At 54.3% G+C, this 23877-nt stretch overlaps 1 protein-coding gene across 1 annotated transcript; it reads right to left on the reverse strand.

Moving 5' to 3' along the window:
- Positions 1 to 2951: 2951 nt before the first annotated feature.
- On the reverse strand, positions 2952 to 21489 carry BPIFB2 (BPI fold containing family B member 2). Its single transcript, XM_077160001.1, has 16 exons — positions 21377 to 21489; positions 20486 to 20629; positions 16683 to 16776; positions 14912 to 15016; positions 11847 to 11993; positions 10685 to 10745; positions 8982 to 9042; positions 7553 to 7644; positions 7220 to 7405; positions 6961 to 7014; positions 6311 to 6481; positions 5685 to 5752; positions 5459 to 5504; positions 4529 to 4592; positions 3955 to 4031; positions 2952 to 3296 (listed from the first exon to the last, which is right to left on the reverse strand). The coding sequence occupies exons 2-16, from the start codon at positions 20592 to 20594 to the stop codon at positions 3174 to 3176; spliced, it is 1458 nt and encodes a 485-aa protein (XP_077016116.1). The 5' UTR covers positions 20595 to 20629; positions 21377 to 21489; the 3' UTR covers positions 2952 to 3173.
- Between the last annotated feature and the right edge of the window lie 2388 nt (positions 21490 to 23877).

Genomic DNA, 23877 nt, shown 5'->3' on the forward strand with positions numbered 1-23877 from the left:
GTCTAGTGACACCACTTCCGCCGGGGACGGGGCTCCCTGTGACCCGCCTGCAGCTCAGGACGGGCCTGGGGCAGAGCGCCAGTGACCCCTGTACGTGCAGTGCATGCACCACACATTTATTGAGCATCTGCTGTGTGCTGTGCTCTGCGGAGGGTCAGAGAGGGGAATCAGAAGTTAGTTAGGGAGGCCTGGGAGGAAGGGGAGGACAGACGTAAATAGCTGGAGTCTGAGATAGGAGGACATTAGAGTCATGAGGGGAGAAACACACAGAGAGGCTCGTAGGCCTGAATGGGGAAACAGTGCTCCCCTCCGCCACCGCCCCCCCACCCCCCACCCCCCACCCCCCACCATATGGTTGGGGAATAGCATTTGAGCTGGTCAAGGAAGGGTAAACAGTTCAGGCAAAGGGTTCCGAGTGCAGGGCGCAGGGTCTGTATTCAGGGCTAAGAGTGGGCCAGGGAGGGAGGGGAGTGGGATATTTGTAAAGGAGCCAGACCTGGGAGGGCAGTGCTTTCTCTTTTCTGCCCCATTGTGTCATCAGCAATTCATTGTCTCTCAACAACAAATGCACTCTTCATTTTATATTCTATATCGCAACAGATAAGCAACGGAATCCACTGAAGCGTGTATCCTTTACAGTGAGCATGGTGCGAGCCTTCATCAGTAGAAGGCACCGGAGGGGCCCTGCAAGAGTACGAGGCTTCCTGCACTTTCCGGCACAGGTCAGGGGCAGTGGATGGATGTGACAACCTCTGGTGAAGCCTGTCCCAGCCACAGGCCCAGCCATGACCCCTCTGCAACCTTGCAGCCTGGAGATAATTTTTCCATAGTCCTTTCCCCCTACCCCCTGGCCTGTCCACTCTGAACGTCCTCTGCCCATGCCAGTGCCTGGATGTCCTCTGCAAGTGTCCCCATGGGGCCTGCATACAGTAGCCTGGGTCCCAGAACTGTTCCTTCAACAGGCTCTTCCCACCCACCCCACGTGTGAGCTGCCTGCAGGCTCTGGCAGCCTTCTGCTCCCACGGGTACCCAGACTCCAGCTGTGTCACTGGTTTACTGACAGCCTGCTCTCCAGCCTACATGCCAAAGAGTGGCCCCTTGTTTGCCCAGCAACTCTAGGCCAGCTCTGGTTTGGTCAAACTAGCAAACTTCTCTGCTATCCGTTAGACTGAGGAACACCTCAGCCAATGAGGTCTGAACCCCTTCCAAGTTTGTCCTTCCTTGGGTTCTCTTCCTCAGCCCTAGGGTACCATATAGAGTTTCCTTATGTATTATAGTTTACTCTTTTATCACAGTTATTAATACTTTATATTAAACTTTCCCTGTTTAAACTACTGAGTGGCTGAATGGCACCCTGTAGAGATTGATCAGCTGTTTTGGAGCAGGCCATGGGCTTCCTTCTGGGAAGAGATTTTTGCTTAAATACCTTTGTGCCCTCTCCTTAAAAGAGCACATGTTATAGAACCAGATGTATCATGGGTACCAACAAAGCCCAACTGATTGGAAAAAGTGATTGGATGGATGGATGGATGGATGGATGGATGGATGGATGGGTGGATGGGTGGGTGGGCAATGGATGGATGGGTGGATGGGTGGATGGGTGGGTGGGCAATGGATGGATGGGTGGATGGGTGGATGGGTGGATGGGTGGGTGGGCGGATGGATGGATGGTTGGATGAAGGTGGGTGGATGTATATATGTGTAGATGTATGTATGGACGGATGGAATGATAGGTGAGTGGATAAAAGGACACATGGACGGACTGACTGATGGATGATCCTACATATTGAGCTCATGAGCTTTTTCTAGGCTATTAACTTCCTTTATGACCTGGGAATGAGCCTTAAGCTGTTTTATCTCCCCAGTACACCAGACTACCTGTTCTTGGGCTGAATCTATATTAGGTCCCAATAATTAACTAAGAAATCAAATGAAATAAATGACAAGCCATCTTGAGAAAGATCACGAAGTTGGATTTTATAGTCTGGGCTTTCCACTCTTTGAGCTCTATCTCCCCATCACTAATGTCCCAGGCTTGGTCCAGGTCCCCGGACAGTCACACTGAGATTTTAGGGATGAACCTGTAACCCTTACGGGGGAAGAAGCTAGTATTACACTATTCCAAAGACTTTGCTTACTGATGGTGGAAATCCAGGCACCTTTTACTCCCAAAAGGAAACATAAACAGAACATGAATCCTGTATATCTGGGCAAGAAGGACTACAATCTCTGGCTAAGAGATTAGCTTATCGGGGGAGAAAATCATGTGGTTTTCACTTGCCATCCCTGGGTCTTCCCTAGGCCATCTTGTCATGTGTGATTCACTGGGTTCGAAGAGCTTTCAGAGGGAAGAGGAATCAGACATGTTCAGTGAGGCCAGAGGAACAGAGCAGGAAGCTGACCCTGACTCCTTAGAGATGAAGAAGCTGCCTGTCCCCTAAGGTTGTGCCCCCAAGACAAACCCCAGGTGAGGATGGGGTGCTGGTGAGTGAAAGAGGGGTCTGGACATCTTTCATCCGGATTCTGGAAGATCACGGTCCCGGGGTTCTGGCCCCAGCCAGCTCTGGACCTCTGGCACATTCCTCTGTTACTGGGCCTCAGTCCTCACACCTGTAAAATGGAACTCCAGGCCCTGCCTCCCCGACTCACGGGAGTCTTAGGAGGATCTTATAATAAGATGGGACATGACCCTGTAAAGGGGGAAGGCATGGGGCCTGGAGTTCATGGCTTCCAGCTCATCCGTGGTGCTCACCAGGGTCCCCATGAGCTCCCCACAGGCAAGGAGGTGACAGAATCAGCAGGTGTGGTCAACAGAGATATGGTCACATCTTCTTCTTGTCCCAGACAGCTTCGGTGACTCCAGGGACAGATGAGACCCAGGGGCTACCCGTAGGGAACTGGCCTCAGGAACACAAAGAGTTCGCCGGGCCTACCTGGAAGTTGCAGCTCAAGAGAAGTTTAATCCAAGAGGTCCCCAAGAGGGGACAAGTCTTTACAGTCTAGAGGAGCAGTCTGCTCCCCACAAGTGGGGGGTGGGGGTGGCAAAAGAAGAGGGGGAAGAGGAAGGAAAGAGGGGCAGGGGGAGGAGGGCCAGGGAAGTGAGAGAGGGAGACCCAGGCACTCCGGGTTGACCAGGCAGCCCAGCTGGGCCATCCAGACTTGCTGGTGACGCCTCAGTTCTCCGAGTGGCTTGAGGTGCAAGGGCCCCCCAAAGAGCAAGCTGGCCCACCCTCAGCCCTCCCAGGGGTCCCGCCTCCGCTCTGGTAGACGAGTCCACTGGATACCACGATGTAACCCTGAAGGGCAAAGAAAACCACGGACCAGGTCAGGGACCGTCCGAGGACAGGCAGGACTCACAGCCACCCACCGGCCTCAGCCCTGAGGCCACGCTCTACCAATCTTGCTGTGTGTCCTGGGGAGAGTCGTCTGCCTCTCTGGTCTCAGCTTTCTGCTCTGCCATTTGTGGTGGTGACAGCACCCACCTCACAAGGCTACTGTGAGGATTCAGTGAGACCCCACAGGAGAAGCCCCCGGCACGGGCTGGCACTCAGCACGGCTCCCTACGTGGGTGCTATCGTGGCTGTTCTGTAACTGGGTGTCCACAGCCATCAAGGAACTTCTCCCCTAAGTCTCCCCAGTGGGGCCCACTGCTCCCCCGTGCATTCCCAGGGGGATCCCCGCATCCCGAGTGTGGCCTGTGTGCAGTGTGACATCTGATGGGAACTAGGGTGAAGGAGGAAACACCGGCGCCACTTGCTATCCCTGCTGCTCCTCTTTGCTGCAGTTCAGGATCTGCAGTGCGGTCTCGGCAGGAGCAGGGGCCCCGCGGGCCTGGCTCTCCCCGAGGCCCCACAGCTGGCACCAGCAGGGAGGGAGAGGGGACCTCACCTCGCCAAGCCCGGCCCCCGTCCTAGGGTCGGGGAGACCCCTCTGGCCGCACCCAAAGGCCCTCACCTCATAGACGGAGACCTCAGAGGTGGTGTAGTGGAGGTTGACCAGGTTGGGGAGGGCAACCCCCATGCCCAGGAGAGCTGCGGGAGGGAAAGGAGGCGTGCTCAGAGGCGGGGCAGAAACCGCTCCCGGGAGCTCCCATGCTGCTCCTCTCACGGCGCCCTCATGGCACGGGGGCTGGAGCCACTGTCCTCAGGCCCATTACCCTTGGACCCATTCTACAGAAGAGGAGACTGAGGCCTAGAGGGGGAAAGAGGCTTGGCCAAGAGCATGAGCTGCTAAATGGCCAAGCCCAGGCACCAGCACGGGCAGCTCCAGGGGCCGTCCCCTTGGCCCCTTAGCTGGGTGGTGGGAGGGCCTGGGAGGGGATGGGCAGAGGGGCCACACGGGGGGCAGGGGGCAGAGGGGCCATGCCAGGGAGGGGCAGGGAGCACAGGGGCCACGCCAGTGGGGGGCAGAGGGGCCACACTGGGGGGGCAGGGGGCAAGGGGGTCATGCCAGGGGCTGGTCAGGGGGCAGAGGGGCCACACCGGAGAGGTCAGGGGGCAGAGGGGCCACGCTGGGGGGCAGGGCTCACCATTGAGGTGGTCCAGCAGGGGCTTTTCAAACACGGTGCCCATGAGTACGTGTGCTTGATCCATCTGCAGCCACCGAGCCAGGGACATGGGAGCCCATAGGCCCACCCAGCCAAGACGCCAGGAGAGATGGACAGTTAGACACACCCATGAGCACACAGACAGACAGACAGATGGCAGAGGTACAGGCTGACGGGGGAGGGCAGCTTATCATGTCCTGGGTCCAGCAGTCCCCAGCTACACCCCGGGGCAGGGTCAGCATTCTGGGCATCAGGCACCCAAGAAATGCTGGCCTAAGGGGAGGCTGAGTGATGAGCGCTGGCATCAGCCGGCAGACGCACAGCAGGACTGACTGACAGACGCTCACTCACTGTGTGGTCAGCAGGCGGACTGGCAGGCAGGCTGGCTGGCTGACACTCCTCCACCCACCCATGCAGTTGACCTTCTAGACACCTGACACCAGGTGACCACCTGACCTGGTGATGCTGCTCGGTGGACAGACTGACTGACAGGTGAATGGACTGGTGGAGTGTATTGACCAACAGTCCCACCGACAGGTGGGTGCGTGGTGGCTGCTGGCCCAGCCAAGTCACAAGGAGCGAAGGAACAGCTGACACGCCACCAACTGTGGACTTGTCCAGTTGACCGATGGGCTGGGGGACTCGGGGACTTGAGCTAAGGCTGAGTGACAGATGGGCTGACTGCCTGAACCCACCCCAAACTGAGCTGAGCGACCTGGTGACCAGCAGCCAGCCAGCCTGGGGGCAGGAAGACGGTCAGATGGGAGGGCCAGCTGATGGACCCCTGCCCCCCAGATGCCCAGGAGGAAGCCCCGATTATGGTGGCACATACAGGCGCCCTCACACGTTCCCCAGGCTCAAGGCCCCACACTCCCAGCACAGGAGCCTCTGGGGACCCAGCCCCAGACTCACATCAATGAAGCCCATGTTGGAGGAGGCCACGGTGAGCTGGACGTCTCTGCAAGAGAAGCAGGAGCATCCAGGACTGTGCCCAGTGCCTCCCCCGCCCCGAGACTGCCCCCACTGTGTCCCAGGCTTTTCCGCCTGCTGAAACTCTGGTTCAGTGACTGAGGGTGGCTTCAGGCCCATTGCACAGAAGAACACACTGAGGCTGCTGGGCCCAGGAGTCCTCACTCACCCCAGCATGGACGTAGACCCTTGCAGCTTCATGCTGGACACAGACAGCTTGAGGCTCAGGTTAACCACCTGGGCACATGAGGAGGCCAGGGTCAGAGGGAACAGAGCACACGGGAGCCTTCAGCTGGCCACCAGCTACCTCTGGCCTTCCACACCCCGCCCCATTCATCCAGGCCATGGGTGTTTGTTGGGCATCCACTGTGTACCAGGCCCTGCCATACCAGACAGGCCCAGTCTCTACCCTTGGGAACCCTCCACAGGCCAGCAGGGGAGGTCAGCAATAACCAGATCCAGGCAGGGCCAAGGCAGAGAGGTGGTGTGGAGAGGGCCGCCGGGGGCCCAGCTTACTCAGGGTGTTCCAATGAGGCTTCCCTGAGGAAGTGACACTTAAGCTGACCCTGAAAGATGAGGAGGAGCCAGCCATGCCAAGAGCCAGAGGAAGAGTGTTGTAAGCAGAAGGTATGGATGTGCAAAGGCCCTGAGTCAGGGACATACTGACATGTTCAAGGAACAGCAGGGAGAGCAGTGCGGCTAGAGCAAAGCCAAGGAGGAGAGCGCAGGAGCAAAGAGGTCTCCCGGGGACCGCCCAGCGCTTCCAGGCATCTCCGCCCGGCCCGGCTCACTCACCACATCCAGGGTGAAGAGGGACTGGAAAGCGGAGTTGGAGGCCGCAGCCAGGACCTCCACGAAGGGCTGCAGCTGCAGGGTGGCGTCGTTGGTCTGGAGCGTGGCCACGGGGGTGGCGCCCAGCCGCACCTTGAGCACCACAGGCATGGGGTTGGGGAACTGCCTGGCCACCTGGGAAAGCAGAGCGGGAGAGAGGGAAGAGGGTCCCGCCAGGCGAAAATGACTCCAGGCGGTCACTCCTCAACTGCTGATCACACCAAGCCGACATCGTGCTGCCCACATCCGGACCGCAGAGGTGGGTCCAGCCCAGACCCTGTCCTCGGGGATGCCGAGGGAGGCTCCGGAGCCCTGGGGGCTCAGAGGAGGCCCCAGGACTAGCCTAGGGGGGCTGGTCTTTCCTGAGGGTCTTGAAGATGGTTAAGAGACAGGAAAGAGAAAAGACGCCCAGGCAGAAGGCACTGTTGGGAAAGGCGCGAACAGAGGAGAATAGCAGCTAGTAGGAGGCGGCATCCCTGGGACGAAGGAGGAGCAGATTTGATGCACTTTCTCCCCCTGGGACAGACATGAGGCGGTCGCGATCCTACAGCCTGGAGATTCGCCTTCCCCAGCCCCACGTCTCAACCCCTGGAATGACCAGAAACGTCACCCACCTCGGGGATGAGCTGGCCCAGCGCAGAGGTGTTCAGTGGGTTGGCTTCCGAATCCTGAAATGCCCCCCACCCCACGACAGGTGTCAGGGCGGCTGCACCCCTGGCCCTCCCCATAACTCCCACTTAACCCCCCAACCACCCCCACCGGGGCCCCAAAGCTCCAGCTGTTCCACCACCATCTTCCTCAGTGGGGTCCCCCGAGGCCGGGCCAGGGGGGCGTCTGGCTCCAGCTGCCCCGGGCTGCAGGCCCGGCCCTCACCAGCTGCCCCGTGATGTCCAGGTTGAGGGCCCCCGCCTTCTGCAGCAGTAGGAAGGCGGAGTCAAAGAGGTCCTGGGAGAGGCCCACGGTGACCATGGCACCCTCGGTGCCCACGTGTTCCGGCAACGCGAAGCGGGTGGCACTCACAGGCAGGACGATGGGTTTGCCCAGGAGGAAGAGGACGGCCTGTGGGGGGTGGCGAGAGGGAGAAGAGCAGCCTGTGTCCCAGACTCCTCTCCTCCTAGCTTCCCTGCTCCTTCAGGAAGCTTCTGGGACACTGAGGATTCCAGAAGCAGCAAGGCCCCAGATCTGGGCTGACAAGGAGGCACTTACGTTGATATCCAGAGAAATGGAGTCCTCAGTGATATTGGGGGCGCTGATGAGGGAATAGCGAATCTGAGACTCAGGGCCGACAGGGTTGAGGCCTAAAGGAACCCCGGATGGAGAAGAAATCACTAACATGACCCACCAGGGCCTCACCCACCCAGACAGGGCCATCATCTCACTCCCGCGATCAGCCAGAACCAGCCCAAAAACGAAAGAGGCACAAAAAGACCTCTGAGTTTGCAAAGTTAGGTTGTAAAATGCACACACCCAAGATACGGCCATTTATAACCATTTGACTCTTAGCTCAGACAATTCTAACGGGCTGGGGTTCTGATTTCCCAGGTCAGTAAAAGGCGGGAGACGCCAAATTGAAGGAAGAAAGCTCCACTCCAGGCTCAAAAACCCTCTACCAAAGACTAGTAGGGACAGGAGAAGAAGGAAGGGAGCTCATGTTTATCGAGGTTCAGACATTTGACCCACATTGTCTCATTCAATTCTCACCACAATCCCGTGGTGTTCTCAGCCCGTTTTACACAAGCACACATGCACACTCACTCGCGTGTATACACATGCACACACACACAGAGTTTAGTGAGGTCGGACTTGGTCAGGACTGTCTCCCCGGGCCAGTCCAAAGGCAGTGGCTCCTGCAGGGACTGCAGCACTCGTCCTGAGGCCCCTGAGGGCCCAGACACAGGACCCCACCCCCTTGCAGCCACCTCACACCTTCTGTACGTGTTTAATATTTTTCCTTAAGTCAACTTCCCTTTTCTTAAATTGACTGCAAAAGAAAACTTTCTATCACTATCAAGAATCAGAAATCAGCACTAATACTCCTTGAACCCCTGGGCTGGATGGGGTGGTTATGGCTCTGAGCTTGCACAGAAATAAATACAGTGAGCTCAAGGAGGCCCCACCCTGTATCCCACAGGACATCTCCCATGACAGCAGGGCTGAGCCGCAGCCCCCGACACAGCAGCCTTGGCCAGGCTGCCTCTAAGGAGGTCTGTACCCAGCTCACGGCGCCCGCCTCCCGGGGATTGTGCAAAAACCATCCCAAGGGTTCCACTGAGACAACTGCAGTCCCTCCCAATTGTGAGAATCTGGTTTCTACAATCCCATAGTTTGGAAAACGTGAGTAATTCTAGATTCTAAGATGCAATGGTGACAAGCGTCTCCATTCTCGGAGGGGCGAAGTCTTCAAGACTTATAATTCAAAGATTTTCTTTTTAAAATGTTCGATCTAAGGTACACAGATTCTAGAATCAAAGACTCGAACACTCTAGAACTGGGAGAGTCCCAGATTCCACCACTGACTGCAAAGTTGAGGCGCGTGCAGGTCGGATGTTCTCTGATTGTCCTCCCAGGGGTGGCTCTGGCCCAGTGGGGAGTCTCAGAGGCCCCGCCCCTCCCCCCCTGGGCTCCCAGGTCTCACCAATTAAGGTGCCCAGGTGGACGTTGAGACCCTGCACCAGGTTGGAGATACTCAGGCACAGCTGCGGCAGGACAGAGAGGAAGCTGGGTTAGGGTGGCCCTCAGGGCTGGAGGGCATCTGTCTGGATGTCTCCCCCCGCCCACACTCCGTGGCCTGGAACCCCTTCCTTCCCCCAACCACCTACTGGCACTGAGGAGACAGAGGAGAAGCCCCAAGCCTGGAGGGGGCAGAAGGAGCCCACATCATGGAAAGAGGAGCAGGGGCGGAGGGAGCACCATCATGGAAGGAGGAGCAGGGGCGGAGGGAGCACCATCATGGAAGGAGGAGCAGGGGCGGAGGCAGCACCATCATGGAAGGAGGAGCAGGGACGGAGGGAGCACCATCATGGAAGGAGGAGCAGGGGCGGAGGGAGCACACATCATGGAAGGAGGAGCAGGGGCGGAGGGAGCACAGAGGGGTGGCTGAGCGAGGGCAGACTCCCTGCCTGCATCAGGGCCGGAGGGCTGCCAGGTAAGTGGGTGGGCGGCGGGCAGTGATCAGCAGGCCAGGCCAGGCCAGGGAGATTGGAGGTTCTGTGGGGCGTGTGGGCAGCTGAGAAGAGGACTGTGCGTCAGCATGGTAGGCGTGATGGGAGAAGGGTCAGAAGGAGTCCAGAAGGCCAGGGGCCATCACAGCCTGGTCCAGGCCAGGCTGATGAGCTTAGGCCAGGAGAGGCCAGGAGAGGCCAGGAGAGGCCAGGAGGCAGAGGACAGAGCCAGCCCTCCCTTGCAGAGCCACCCTGCAGCCCCTTGGCCAGAGGAGGCTGGCTGGAGGGGAGCAGGGAGAGGGAGAGGCCAGACCAACAGGTTGGGCCAGGGGCCCCCCAGGCAGTCTGCAGGACCCCCAGGACAGATGCACCTGCCTCTAGCCCACCCCTGAGCCTCAGTTCCTCATCTGCAGGGTGGGAGTGCTGAAGCCCCCTAGGGTGCGGGGGGCACACAGTGAGTCCATTTGGCCTCTGCTACTGCCCTATAAAGGCGGGGGTGGGGGGACCGGGAGGGAGAACCAGCTGCCCCTGGGCACTGGGAACCTGGCCTCTGGGACACTGTCTGTCCCCAAGTCAGCCACACTGCCGATGATGATAGCAGCTGAAATTAAGACTGTGACAGCAGCACTTGTGCCGCCAGACGCTGCTCTACACACGTCACAAATGCATTTAGTCCCCACAACCACCCTGTGAGGGAGGTACTTTTACTCTTTTTGCATTAGAGGCAACTTAAGCGACTTGGCCAAGGTGCACAGCTGGGAAGCAGGGGAGCCAGGATTTGAACCCAGGCCACCCAGCTGACTCCAGCGCCCATGCTCTTGTCCCCTCTCATATTGTCTCCTTTCCACAAACCCCAGGGTCCCCGGAAGCACTGAGAGCACTCCATGCCTCCCCCCGCCCTGGTATGGAATGAGGCTGGCCCGAGAGGATGACCCTCCCTCCCTTCTAGTCCCACAAGCTCTGCCCTTGTCTGGTCTCCCCATCACTCCCCTGGACCCCTGCACCAGCCTCTTCCCTGCCCTCACTCAGGGGACCCGAGGAGAACCACAAAGGGCCTGCACTAGGGAAAGGCCCTAGCCTCTGCCCCTAGGCCTGCACTCCTGTCACTCACCCACCATGTCTTCCGGGTTAAGCAACGCCCTCCCTCCCTTCTGAAAATATCTCTCAAGTCTTTTACCTTGTTCATCAAGACAGCTTTAATGTGCTTCCGCAGCAAGACCAGCCATGCAGGGGAGGGGCTAAGGGAGAGACGGGGAATGGTTCCTGAGTCGCCAGGTCAGACAAGTCAGGTCCCCAGTCTCAGCAGCAAAGACACAGCCTGGGAGAGAAGTCTCCACCCTCAGCCAGGGGCCCTGCGAGTCCCGTTTGCTCCCCTGCCACGTGCCAGACGTGGTGTCGGCAACATAATTGTCCCCACCTGACAGATGAGGAAACCATACCTCAAAGAAGGGGTCATGTGTACCAGGTTTGGGAAGTGGCCAAGAACATAAGTGAGGCCAGACTTGGGGGGACAGAGAGGACACTGCAAAGGCCAGACCAGCCATGTTCTCAGGCCGGCCAGATCCCCTGGAAGTGGGATCTGTGGAATCTGTTTCCTGCTTGGGCTCCAGCTCTCCGCGATATATCTCCTAAAGAGCCTTTCTTGCACTGGGCCTCAGTTTCCCCTCTGGACAACAAGATAACTGAGCTAAGTCCGTGTTTCTCAGCGGGGGTCCTTAGCAACCTCCTGAGCCTTGGTTTGCTAAAATGTTGATCCAAGCTGCAGCTCAGACCCACAGAGTCAGCCGTGGGTGGGAAAGGGGGTGGCTGGCATAAGTGTTTTTAAAGGCGACAATAAGCCGGGCACAGCCCTCACCCAGGAGCCCACGAGGGCTCATGAGATACACATGATAATTATTGAGCACGAGTTTGAATGGATTGCCACACAAACACCCTTCTGGGGAGGAAAAGTCCCATCTTTGTCCAAACGATGCATGCTCTATGTCTGCAAAATGCTCGACCACTTTACATCTCTGCTGGGAGGAGGCAGCCCTCCAAGGTCCCTAAGCTGGCCCAGTCCCCAAATCCCTTCATGGGCAGAATAATGTCAATGGTTGGTGTGCATGGTCACGCGGATAGACTGAGACTCAGCCACGTACTCGCTCTGTGACCTAGGCAAGTCCCTCTCCCTCTCTGAGCCTCAATGTCCTCAGCCATAAGCCAGGCAAGGTAATGAGGGTTTCTTAGGTCTGTTGTAGAGATTGGAGGAAGTCTTGAGTGAGGTCTGCAGCCTTAACATCTGGGCTTCCAGGAATCACCAACCAAGAGTCTGCAGACCAGCCCCCACCAGGCACACCCACCTTTTGCCACCATCAAACATGCTGGTGTTGCCAAAGAATGAGTAGCAGGAGGAGATGCTGATTACGGGGGTCTCAATGGGCCCCTGGGTCACGTGGGCATCAGCCAGCAGCACCACAGGCAGCATCAGCTCTAGGGGCTCCGGGTCGCTGCAAGGAAGTCAGTCCTGAGCCCCAGAGGCACAGCCCAGCGAGGGTCCACTGGCTGACACAGGCAACCCCCCAGGCCAGACCTCCTCCCCAACCCCGCTCCCCACCCAGGGTCACAGAGATTGCAGCAGACAGGGGGGAGCTCTGCCCACTCCCCTTGCTGTGAGACCCCAAGCTGGTCATTCCCCTTACCGGGCCTCAGTTTCCCCTTCTGTAAAATGGGCCTAAGACTGGTGGCACCTACCTCACAGGGCTGTGCTGAGTTTTCTATGACACAATTATATAAAAGATCCAGCTCAGAGCCTGGGCCACGGGAATTGAAAGATCCCCTGAAGTCCAGCTCACAATTTGAAGATTAAATTGTAGTAACATCTAAAGTGCCTGGTTCAGGAACTGTTTAAAAATTTGAAAAAGGGATCAGACTTCAACTAGAGATATGAATGAAGTTGGTGTGGATAAGACTAAGGTATACCAGAAAACTGGGTAAAGGATGATATGGCCGATATTTTAAAACCTTTACTTCTGGATGAGACTAGAGGGTGAGAGATTTATTTGGTGCAAAATTTATGTATTGGGTAGTGCATTTTCAAATTTGACTTTTATGGTCAGTTTAGCTGAACACCATACGTACTTGTACTCTTGAATAGGGAATGAGATTTTGTTGGTTTGTCCAGGTTAGTGTGATGCCCTGATAAATGCCAGAGCAGTCGGTCAGTGAATAAAGTATTTGCAGGGTCCCTTGGGGGAATGGGGAGAAAGGGGGAGGTGTTCAACTTCCCCATTTGGAAAATTTCTGATATTCTTGCAAGCAGTGAGGACAGCCAAATCAATAGACTGAGCTCTCAATCTTGGGGTTCACCCCTATGAAACTTATTCCTGCAAAGGATAGGCTAAGCCTACTTAAAATTAGGCCTAAGAGTCATCACCAGAATAAATACACGGATCCTTGAATAGAGCATGAGATTTTGTAGGTTTGTCCATTGTGAAGTCCTGATAAATCCCAAAGTGATTTGAACAGTGAAGACAAAAGTATTTGCAAAGTCCCCTTGGGGGAATGGCAAGAAAGGGGGAAAATTCAACTTCCCCATTTGGAGAATTCCTGATATTCTCACAAGCAGTGTGGACAACCAAAGCAATAGGTGGAGCCCTCAATCTTGGGGTTCGTTCATATGAAACATCCCTGCAAAGGATAGGCTAAGCCTACTTAAAATTAGGCCTAAGAGTCACCCCCAGAGAACCTCTTGTGGCTCAGATGTGGCCTCTCTCTCTCAGCCAACATGGCAAGCAAACTCACTGCCTTCCCCCATTCTACGTGGGACATGACTCACAGGTGTGTAAACCTCCCTGGCTATGTGGAACAGAAATCTAGAATGAGCTGGGACTTATCATCAAGGGATTGAGAAAACCTCCACCAAAAGGGGGAAGAGAGAATCGAGACAAAGTAAAGTGTCAGTGGTTGAGAGATTTCAGAGTCAAGAGGTTATCCTGGAGAATATTCCTACGCATTGCATAGATATCTCCTTTTTAGTTTAAAGTGTATTAGGTTAGAGGAAAGTGCCTGAAACTGTAGAGCTGTGTTCCAGTGGCCATGTTTCTTGAAGATGATTGTATAATGATATAGCTTTCACAACGTGACTGTGTGACTATGGAAACCTTGTGTCTGATGCTCCTTTTATCTACAGTATGGACAGATGAGTAAAACATATGGATTAAAAATAAATAAATAATAGGGGGCACAAAAAAATAAAAATAAAACACATTTTATAAAGCTAAAAAAAAGAGTCACTCCCCAGAGAACCTCTTTTATTGCTCAGATGTGGCCTCTCTCTCTAAGTCAACTCAGCATGTGAACTCACTGCCTTCTCCCCCCTACATGGGACATGACTCCCAGGGGTGTAAATCTCCCGGCAATGTGGGACAGAAAGCCTGGGATAAGCCAGGACCCGGCACCAAGAGATTGAGAAAGTCTTCTTGACCAAGAGGGGGAAGAGAGAAAAAAATAAAGTGTCAGTGGCTGAGAGATTTCAAACAGAGTTGAGAGGTTATCCTGGAGGTCATTCTTATGCATTATATAGATATCCCTTGTTAGTTTATGGTGTATTGGAGTGGCTGGAGGGAAGTCCCTGAAACTGTTGAGCTGTGTTCCAGTAGCCATGATTCTTGAAGACGATTGTATAGAGATAAAACATTTACAATGTGACTGTGTGATTGTGAGAAACTTGTCCGATGCTCCTTTTATCCAGAGTATGGACAGATGAGTAAAAAATATGGATATAAATAAATAAATAAATAATGGGGGGAAGAATCAAATAAATTGGGTAGATGGAAACACTAGTGGACAACGGGGGGAAGGGGTAAGGGGAATGGGACGTATGAGTTTTGTTTTTTCTTTTTATTTCTTTTTCTGGGGTGATGCAAATGTTCTAAGAAATGATCATGGTGATGAATACAAAACCATGTGATGATATTGTGAGCCACTGATTGCGCACCATGTATAGAAAGTATGTGTGTGAAGATTTTTCTCAGTAAATAAAATACAATAAAATAAAGTGCCAGAGGCAGAGAAATGATTCTGCTGGCTGCGTCTGAAGAGCATCTGCTGTAAGCCTGGCTCTGTGAAAGGGGTACAGAAATTATAATGGCACCAATAAATCCACTCACTGCAACCCTCATCCTCGCTCTGCAAGGTTTCAGCCCATTTTGCAGATGGGGAAGCTGGGGCTTGGGGAAGTGGAATGACTCCGCCCAGTTGCCCAGCTGAAATTCTCCCACTGCCTCGCTCCTCTCCGGGAGAACTGGACAGGGGGTCAGAGGCCTGGGTGCAGGCCCCAGAGGAGTTGCTGAGCCCCATCCCCTCGCTCTGTCACTTGGAATGTCCCTGAAACTCGGCCCTGCCCCCAACAAGGAGACCCACTTACCGGAAGACCTTGAAAGTAAAATTGGTTGCAGCCAACAAGCGTACCCCAAAACCAGCAATGAAGTCCAGGTGGAGGTGGGGCACATGGACATTCAGAATCTGAATCCTGCAGGCAGGAATCAAGGTTACAGGGGGGTCCCCCTTAGACCATGGAACCAGCTCTGGGCTGGGAGCTCTGGGCCACAGATCCGCATGGTAGATATTATAAAGAAGGAGTTCTTGACAATTAGACCCATGGGTTGAGGGAGCGGTGGTGTGTCTCCATCCCAGGGGGCATGGAAGCCGAGGTCAGACAGCCAGGTGCTAAGGGAAAGATGGCAGGTGGGGGAGGGGAGGGCCCAGCGTAGGGCAGGACTCGGACGAGATGAGTGCTCGGGGCTGTAGGGTGAGGACAGTTTAGTTTCTGCTCCAGTGAGGAGTGTGGAAAGCCGGGCAGTCAGGGGGAAAAAAAAGGCTTTAAAAGTCCATAGAGGGCAGAAATCCCTCACAGCATCAGAGACTACAGCCTTGGCTTGTAGCCTTCCAGCCATGGGGAATTCACTCCCTCTAAAACTGCCTATTCTGATACTGTGAAGCACTCTCCAGCTAATTTAACCTCTTTTTCTCTCCTAAATGAAAGCCTTTTTTTTTTTTTTCTGTATAGTTGTTCGGGGGGGGGGAAATTCAGGCAGCACTAATGGTGTGTTTTAAAGCATCCAAACCCGGCTCTCAAACAGTACTGTTAGTACATGGGTGAATATTTTCCAGGGCTCTTCTCTGAGCACAAGATGATCTAAAACCTGCTTCTTTCCACTTGACAGCAATCCTGGATGTGCGCCCACCCCCACCCCCAATCAGGAAACAAGTACCCTCGGCGCTGTTTGCGCACAGCCCCGTGCTGCCCATAGAGTGGCCAGACCACGGCCAGTTAGGAGCCTTCTGTGGCTGGGAGGTCGTGGCGTTCCCATAAGGAAACACACCTGAGCAGCACCCTGGCCCGGCCAAAGGGACCTCAAACTGAGGCCCCCAAGCCACCTACAGCCCCTACACATATTTTTGCCTCACCCAGGATTTTAATGTTTTGTTTTGTCTTAGTTTTTTCTTTTAATGCAATATTACTGAGATATATCCACACACCGTACATTAAATGTTTCTTAATTAGCTGCCACCGATCAATATTTGATAGATGTTCCATTTAAACAATAAATATGTATGTCTGGCTTCTCTTGGCAATACAGAGATTTGGCACAGTGAGCCTGCATTCCCTTACGGGGACAATCAACCCAGCCCTGAGGGCATGTGTTGGAGATGTCCTCACCACCCTATGCTTTTGTGTCTGTGCATTACACGGGGATGTGGGGGTAAATCAGGTTCAGGCTGGTGTCTGAAGTCAGGCTTTAGCTCCTGGAGGAATTAGTCAAGACTCCTGCCAGTCCTGGGGACCCAGAAGCCATAGTCTTGGCACCTAGGGTCAGAAATCCATTAATTCAGAGGCACCAGGCCCCCAGGTCTCCACTCCTGAATCCCAATGACCACTCATCTGGTGGCTGAAAGAATCTCACATGATGGAGGAAACACTCGTCTAAATGGTAAGAGGAGCACACACCTAGCAGGTGGGAGTACTCACCTGGTGGGCTGGAGCATTTTGCCTAGTGAGTGGGAGCACTCATCTGGTGGGGGAGCACTCCACCTAGCAGGCAGGAGTACTCACCTGGTGGGCTGAAACATTTCTGCTAGTGGGTAGGAGCACTCACCTGGCAGGAGCACTTTACCTGGAGGGTGGGAGCACTCACCTGTTGGGTTGAAGCACCTCTCCACTCTGGCTCAGGAAATGTGGGACAGTGACCTGCAGGGCCGACTGGAGAGGGGCTTTCCCCATTTTGGACACTGTGGGTTCAGGGTAGGGTAAGGTCAGACTGTCTTCGGGAGCCACGAACAAGGCCACTCTCCTGACATCTGCCCTACACCTTGGGTGGGAGGGTACTCAGAGACCAGAAGGGGCTTGCACACAGGCACCCAGGGTAGGTGAATTGGCACCACACCAAGCCTTCCTTGGACATGCCACCCATTCCAGACCCTCTTCAAGGTGTACCCTTGCTTCTGCTGCTCACAATCCTGCTTGTCAAAAATAATAAAATACTTGCCCTTTTTCAAGTCAGATGCCTCCTCCTCCAGCGAACCTTTTGCAAGTCCCCAAGCAGAAGGATCATTTCCCAGTCAGCCATGGTTAGCTGTGGAGTGCTCCCTTGTAGTCCCCAGATTCTGGGTGCAAATCCCAACCCCTCTGCTCACTAACGATGCTGCTGCTTTGTGCCTCAACTTCCCCACTGTCCTGGGTTGAATTGTGCACCCCCCAAAAAAGATCTGTTCAAGTCCTAACCCCCAGTACATTATTTGGAAATAAGTTCTTTGCAGATGTAACCAAGTTCAGATGAGGTCACATTGGGTTAGGGTGGCCCTAAAGCAATGGTGGTGTCTTTATAAGAGGCAAATTTAGATAGAGACACACAGACACACACACACAAAGGGACGACAGCTATAATGAGGACAGAGGTGGAAATTGAAGTGATGCAGCTACAAGCCAAGGGATGCCAAAGCTAGCCAGCAACCACCAGAAGCCAGCAAGAGGCAAGGGAGGATCCACCCTAGAGCCTTTCGAGGGAGCACGGCCCTGCCCACACCGATTTCAGACTTCCAGCCTCCTGAGCTGTGAGACAGCACATTTCTACTGCTTTAAACCATCCAATTAATGAGACTTTGCTTTGGTAGCCCTAGGAAATTAATACATTCTTCTGTAAATTTGCAATAATGATAATGAGACCTGTCGCATGGGGCATTGTAAAGACTTTGTGTGCAATCCATATTAGCTATTATTGCTATTTATTTTTGTGACAATAAGGGCTGTCACTTATAAAATGCTTCCTTTGTGCTGGGTACTGTTCTGAGTACTTTACTTTTCCTGACAAGTCACCTATGGTGTAAATACTGTTATTATCCCAGGTGAGGAAACCTGGCAGGGGGAAGTCAGATCTGAGATTTCTTACTCACCTGAGCTCCGGGTCCAAGGGAGAGGCTAATTGAATGTGAGTTGAATTAAAATGAGAGGCAGTGGGCCCTCCCCCTGTCTACGTGGGACATGACTCCCAGGGGTGTGGACCTTCCTGGCAACGTGGGACAGAAATTCTAGAATGAGCTGAGACTCAGCATCAAGGGACTGAGAAAAACTTCTCAACCAAAAGGGGGAAGAGCAAAATGAGACAAAATAAAGCATCAGTGGCTGAGAGATTCCAAACAGAGTCAAGAGGTTATCCTGGAGGTTATTCTTACGCATTAAATAGATATCACCTTTTTAGTTAAGTTGTAATGGAGAGGCCGGAGGGAACTGCCTGAAAATGCGGAGCTGTGCTCTGGTGGCCATGTTTCTTGAAGATAATTGTATGATGATGTGGCTGTCGCAGTGTGACTGTGTGGTTGTGAGAGCCTTGTGTCTGATGCTCCTTTTGTCTACCTTCTCGCCGGACAAGTAAAACATATGGATTAAAAATAAATAAACAATGGGGGAACAAATGTTAAAATAAATTTAGTAGATTGAATGCTGGTGATCGGTGAAGGGAAGGGGTAAGGGGTATGGTATGTATGAATTTTTTTTCTGTCTTCTTTTTATTGCTTTTTCTGAATTGATGCAGATATTCTAAGAAATGATCATGATGATGAATATACAACTGTGATGATAGTGTGAGTTATTGATTATATAACAAGAACGGAATGATCATATGATAAGAATGTTTATGTTTGTATGTGGTCAGTATCAAATAAAAAAAAATTAAAAAAAAGAAACGGAGGGGTAAGGGGTATGATATGTATGAATTTTTTTCGGTTGTCTTTTTATTTCTTTTTATGAATTGATGCAAACGTTCTAAGAAATGATCATGATGATGAATATGCAACTGTGTGATGATATTGTGATTAGTGATTATATATGTAGAACGGAATGATCATATGTTAAGAATGTTTCTTTATTGTCATATTTTTTAAAATTTTTAATTAATAAAAAAAAAAGGGCAAGCCACAGTGGCTCAGCAGGTAGAGTTCTCGCCTGCTGTGCTGAAAACCCGGGTTCGATTCCCAGTGCCTGCCCATGCAAAAAAAATTTTTTTAATTAAAAAGAAAAAAAAGAGAGAGGCAGTGGTACTGGGAAAGGAGCACAAAAATGGAGTCAAGAACCCTAACGTCTGCTTGGACTCCTGGTGGGAACTTGAGACATCCCAGCACCTCTTTGGGCCTCAGTTTCCCCTGACATTACACGTAAAGACGCCCCTCTCCATCCTGACCACTGCAGCTGGGCTGAGTCACACCCAAGCCTCTGGACTCTCTCTACAGTGCTCCCCTCACCCAGGGCCTGAACTCTGGGACTTGGGGGTGGGGTGGGGAGGATATAGTCAGAAACCCCGTTTGCCTTTGGAAATGGTATGTACGGCATGGGCTTCGTGCCAGATTTCTGCAAGAACAAGCACAGGTAGACTGCCCAGGGGGGCTCTCTGGGCACAGAGGAGGCTCGCGCAGGCCGGTGGCAGCAGGAGGGGAGCAGGTGAGAGGACACCTGTGTGCCTTGTGCCAGCCGTGCTCTGGCGCGGGTCACTGACCCCTTTTATCACCTGCTCGTCCACCGGGATCCAAGGTCCCAGAAGGCTCTGCGTCCTGGGAGGGGACCCTGCTGCCTCCCTGAGTCCCGGTCTCAGGGTTTCATGGCCTGGGCCATCAAAGTCCCTTTGGCCGTCTGACCCAAGTCCCTCACAGTCTGAGATCGATCTGGCCTCAGGGGAGCCATCCCTGACCCAGCTCCACTGGACCCCTGGGCGGGAACCCTGAGGGTCTGTGCTGAGGGCCTGGACCTTGGCCACCTCTGTCCCTCCTGGGCCTGTATTTCCTCATTGTCCCTTCCCCAGGGGATGGGCAGGACTAGAAGGATCTAGCAGAGCTGTAGACCGGAGGCCTCCCTTGGGAGGGGCACAGCAGGGATCTAACTTTAGGGTGCTCCTAAGTGCTGCGGACATGCCTCTCTCCAAGCACACGTGTGCACACAGCCACGGGCACACGCCAGGTACCCACACACTCCTTCTGCACTCGGCCAACCCTTCTCAAGCACCTGAGCAGGACACACGTGTGCATCCAGCTGCACGGTCACACCTGTGCACACACCCAGGCACGCACCCGTGGACTCCTGCACAGGCCCTCGTCCAAACCCCCTGCGTGCACAGAGTGCAGCTCCGTGGATTTTCATATTCATGGAGAGACGTGCCAGTAAAATAGCCAACCTCTGACCACACCACAAAGACACATGAACATTAGGGACATTTGTCATATACTCCCATTCATTCATTCATTCATTCATTCAACAAATACTTGTCAAGCAGGACTGGGCGTCAGGTACCATCTGGGTGCCAGGGACCGGCAGTAGATGAGGCAAAAATCCCAGAGCTCTGAGGCTTTTAAGCTCACAGATACACATGCACACTTACAACGTACACACACACACACGTGTGCACACTCTCCTGCACAGGCACATGCAGGGCAGGCCCAGTGGCTCATCTCTTACCGTAGCGCAGCACTTCCTTGTTGAGTCTGACCACGGTGCCGGGCACGGAGGCACCAGCTGTAGGCAGCAGCAGCAGCAGCAGTAAGCCCAGCCCACGTGCCCCAGCCATGGCTGCTCAGGAAGCTGCCCCAAAAGATCTGTGGGCTGGGATGGAGGCGAGTATCAGGGAGCTTGTCCAGGACGGCTGGCCCCTGGGCCGCTCCAACCCCACCGCAGCCTGCGGGGTCCAGCCCTACCCCAGGCCGCCTGCACATCAGCGTTTGCATCTGGGCCTCGGGAAGAAGCGCCTCCCCTGCCTGCTCTGCCAGCCTCCCGGGAGGCATGGGGTCTGGAAACGGCTCCCAAGACCCAGGGAAGAAACAAGCGGTCCTGCAAACTGGGGCCAAGCGCAGGACCCACGCCGAGTCAGAGGACTCGGGACTTCCAGGAGGAGAGCCCGAGCACAGCTGCCTGCCTCAAGGGGAGTGCCCAGGACAAGCACCCCGAGGTGTAGGGCCGTGTCACCCGAGGCAGAAGCCGAGCCAGTGTGCCAAGCAGCCTGGTGTCCAGCTGGCTGAACCCAACAGGGGAGGACCCAGCGTGGCTCCTGTCCCCATCCCGGACCATGCCAGGTATAGAATGTCCCAGAAGGTAGGCACCTCCGGACCTGGCACAGCCTCGTGGGCAGACACCCTGAGCCCAGCCTGGGGAGAGGAAACAAGGCGGGACCAGGGGGCCACTGCTCAGCTGGGCTAATGGAGGCCCAGGGAGCAGGCACGCATCCACAGCCCCACAGCAAGACCAGGCGGAGGTGGGGGAATCCTTGTGCAGAAGGACGCAGCGTCCTCAGTGAGTGGATGGAGAAGTTGAGGCTCCTTCCTGGAGGGGTGCCTGCTGCACCCCCATTCCTACCTCAGCTGATCCCTGAGGCAGGTGGTCTCTCAGCCCCAGCTAAGCCGTCCTCCAACTCAGGCAGGCCAGGAGCTGCCTTATGAAGCTGCCTGGTGTGGGGTAAGGGACTTGGGGTGGGGCAGGCTTGTGTGTGTGGTTGCAAGTGTTTTCCCTGCAAATATGGCCTGTGCCAAAATGTCTCATCCCACACGTGTGGTGGGGCTGCCACGTAGCCAGGCCAGCTGCCAACTGCCGCGGGGGCCTGGGGTGGGGTGGCTTTGGAGCCCAAGGGCCAGGAGATCCCTGGAAGGAGGGCTGTTCCCAGAAGTGTCCCTCATTACCCCATCCAAGCCCAGCCAAAGACCCAAGAGGAAGAGCGCACCCAAAGGCAGGGGGATGGCTGCAATGATCTTTAGGCCTGGTGCCCCCAAACTCTTCCAGAAATATGAGCCTGTTAGGAGGGGTAGGGGGCCTCCAACCCCAGTCGCTGACGGAGCCCTAACCTGGGCACAGACTGAGTCCTGATCCTTGCATAGACTTAGCTTTGACCCTGATCATGAACCGAGTTCTCATCCCAGGCAGACACTGGTCCCTAACCCTGGGCACACCCTGGGTCTTGACTTATCACAGGTTGAGCTCTAAGTTGGGTCATATGCTGAGCCCTGTCGCTGGGTACAGACCGAGCCCTGACACAAAGGGGACAGGCAGGAAACTGGGTGATCCGGGGCAGTCAGGCCTGCTGCCTCACACCCGAGCCTCTCTCCAGACGCACAGTCCCTCACAATGGATTTAACCCATCATCTCTCTCCACATCACAGACCCCAGGCTCCTGCTTGGCTATTGGAAGCCCAAGGAACTGTGTGTGCCCATGAAGTGGTTCATATATACATGTGCTTGAGTGTGAGGGCACGCATGTAATTATGCACACGTTTATCAGGGATGCATGCATTTCCGTGTGTGTTTGTGTGGCAGGGAATGCTTATATGCATGTGTGTGGTTGTGTGTGTGCATTCATCTGTACGCATGTGCATTGGGTCATAATTATCGGCACCAGAGGAAAATGTGTGTTTGCGGGTCAGTGTGTGCATGAAGTGGACGTGTTGACGTCGTGGAGTATGGTGTTACCTGCCTGTTCACACGTACCTACAGGAGTAGAAATGTGGGGACTTTAGTGTCCATGCATACACATGTGGGCTTGCTGTACTGATGTACGTGTGGACCTGTGTGTGTATGGTGCATGTGTGTTTGTGTATGTGTGTATAGTGGACTGTTCCCTGGCTATTTAGGTATGTATGTGAGTTTGTGCATGCATGCACATACGTGTGCTCAGGAAGTGATGGTGTAGCTGTGGGGACAGCCCCTCTGTGCCTCTGTACAACTTAGCTAGAGCACAGATACAAGGGGTCTCCAGAGCCCTCTGTGGTTCCCAGTGGCTCCCAGTGGCTCCCAGTGACTCAGACCAGCCCAAATACCAGTCCCAGAGCCCAGGCCTGGACTGGGCTCCCATCAGTGGCCACAGAGCTAACATGGAGACAGACACTGTCAAACCCTACCCGGAGAGGCCGAAGCTCACCTGAACTAGCCCTACCTCCCAGCCAGGGCTCCCCTTCTCCAACCCCACAGGCATCAAGGAATGAGAAGGGCCAGGTGCAAGCTTCCTCTCCATCCTACCCCTGGCCTCAGTTTGTCCATCGATGTCTGAGACCAGGCTCTCCTGTCCCTCAGCATGGCTGAGACAAAGAGCAGACTTGGTGGAGAGAAAAGCAAATATTGACCAAAGCCACTCTTGGTGTTTGCGCTCAGCATGAACACTTCCTCTTCCTCGATGCTTCCAGCCCAGGGGACATTTAGGTGACAGCCACGGACACAAAGCAGCGAGAATCTCACCAGTCCCTCCCTAGAGCCCAGAGCCCGGCAGCTCCCCTGCAGCAAGGGCTTAGCACTATCTGGTCAGCGCCTGCCACGTGCAAGATGTGCTGCCAGCCACTTCAAACCCGTCCCCCCGAGATGGGCTCTGCTCACAATTGAAATGCCCTTGTGACAGTCATAGTGGCTGAACTTCGGGGTGCCCCCTCCACCACCTTCAGTATTCTATGGGGCTGTTTTAATTTTCTATAGCAGCTGCAACAAATTACCAAAACTCAGAGGCTTACAACAACCCAAAGTTGTTATCATACAGCTTCGTAGGTCAGAAGTTTGGCAGGGGCCCCACTGGGCTAGAGTCAAGGTGTCAGCAAGGCTGTGTTCCCTTCTCCACCTAGGGGAGGGTGTTTCCTTGCCTTTTCCAGAATCAAGAGGTTGCTGTTTTCCCCTGGCCCACAGTCCCATTCCTTGTCTTCAAAGCCAGCAGCATTAGACTGAGTGCCTCCATGCTGCATCTCTCTCTCTTCTGCCTCCCTCTCGCTCTTATAAGGACCTTCGTGATTACCTTGGGCCCACCTGGATAATTCAGGATCCCTCCCCATGTCAAGGTCAGCTGGTTAGCAACCTTAATTCCACCCACACCGTTAATTCCAGTTCGT

This window comes from Tamandua tetradactyla, chromosome 1 (genome assembly GCF_023851605.1).
Source record: "Tamandua tetradactyla isolate mTamTet1 chromosome 1, mTamTet1.pri, whole genome shotgun sequence".
Classification (NCBI taxonomy): domain Eukaryota; kingdom Metazoa; phylum Chordata; class Mammalia; order Pilosa; family Myrmecophagidae; genus Tamandua; species Tamandua tetradactyla.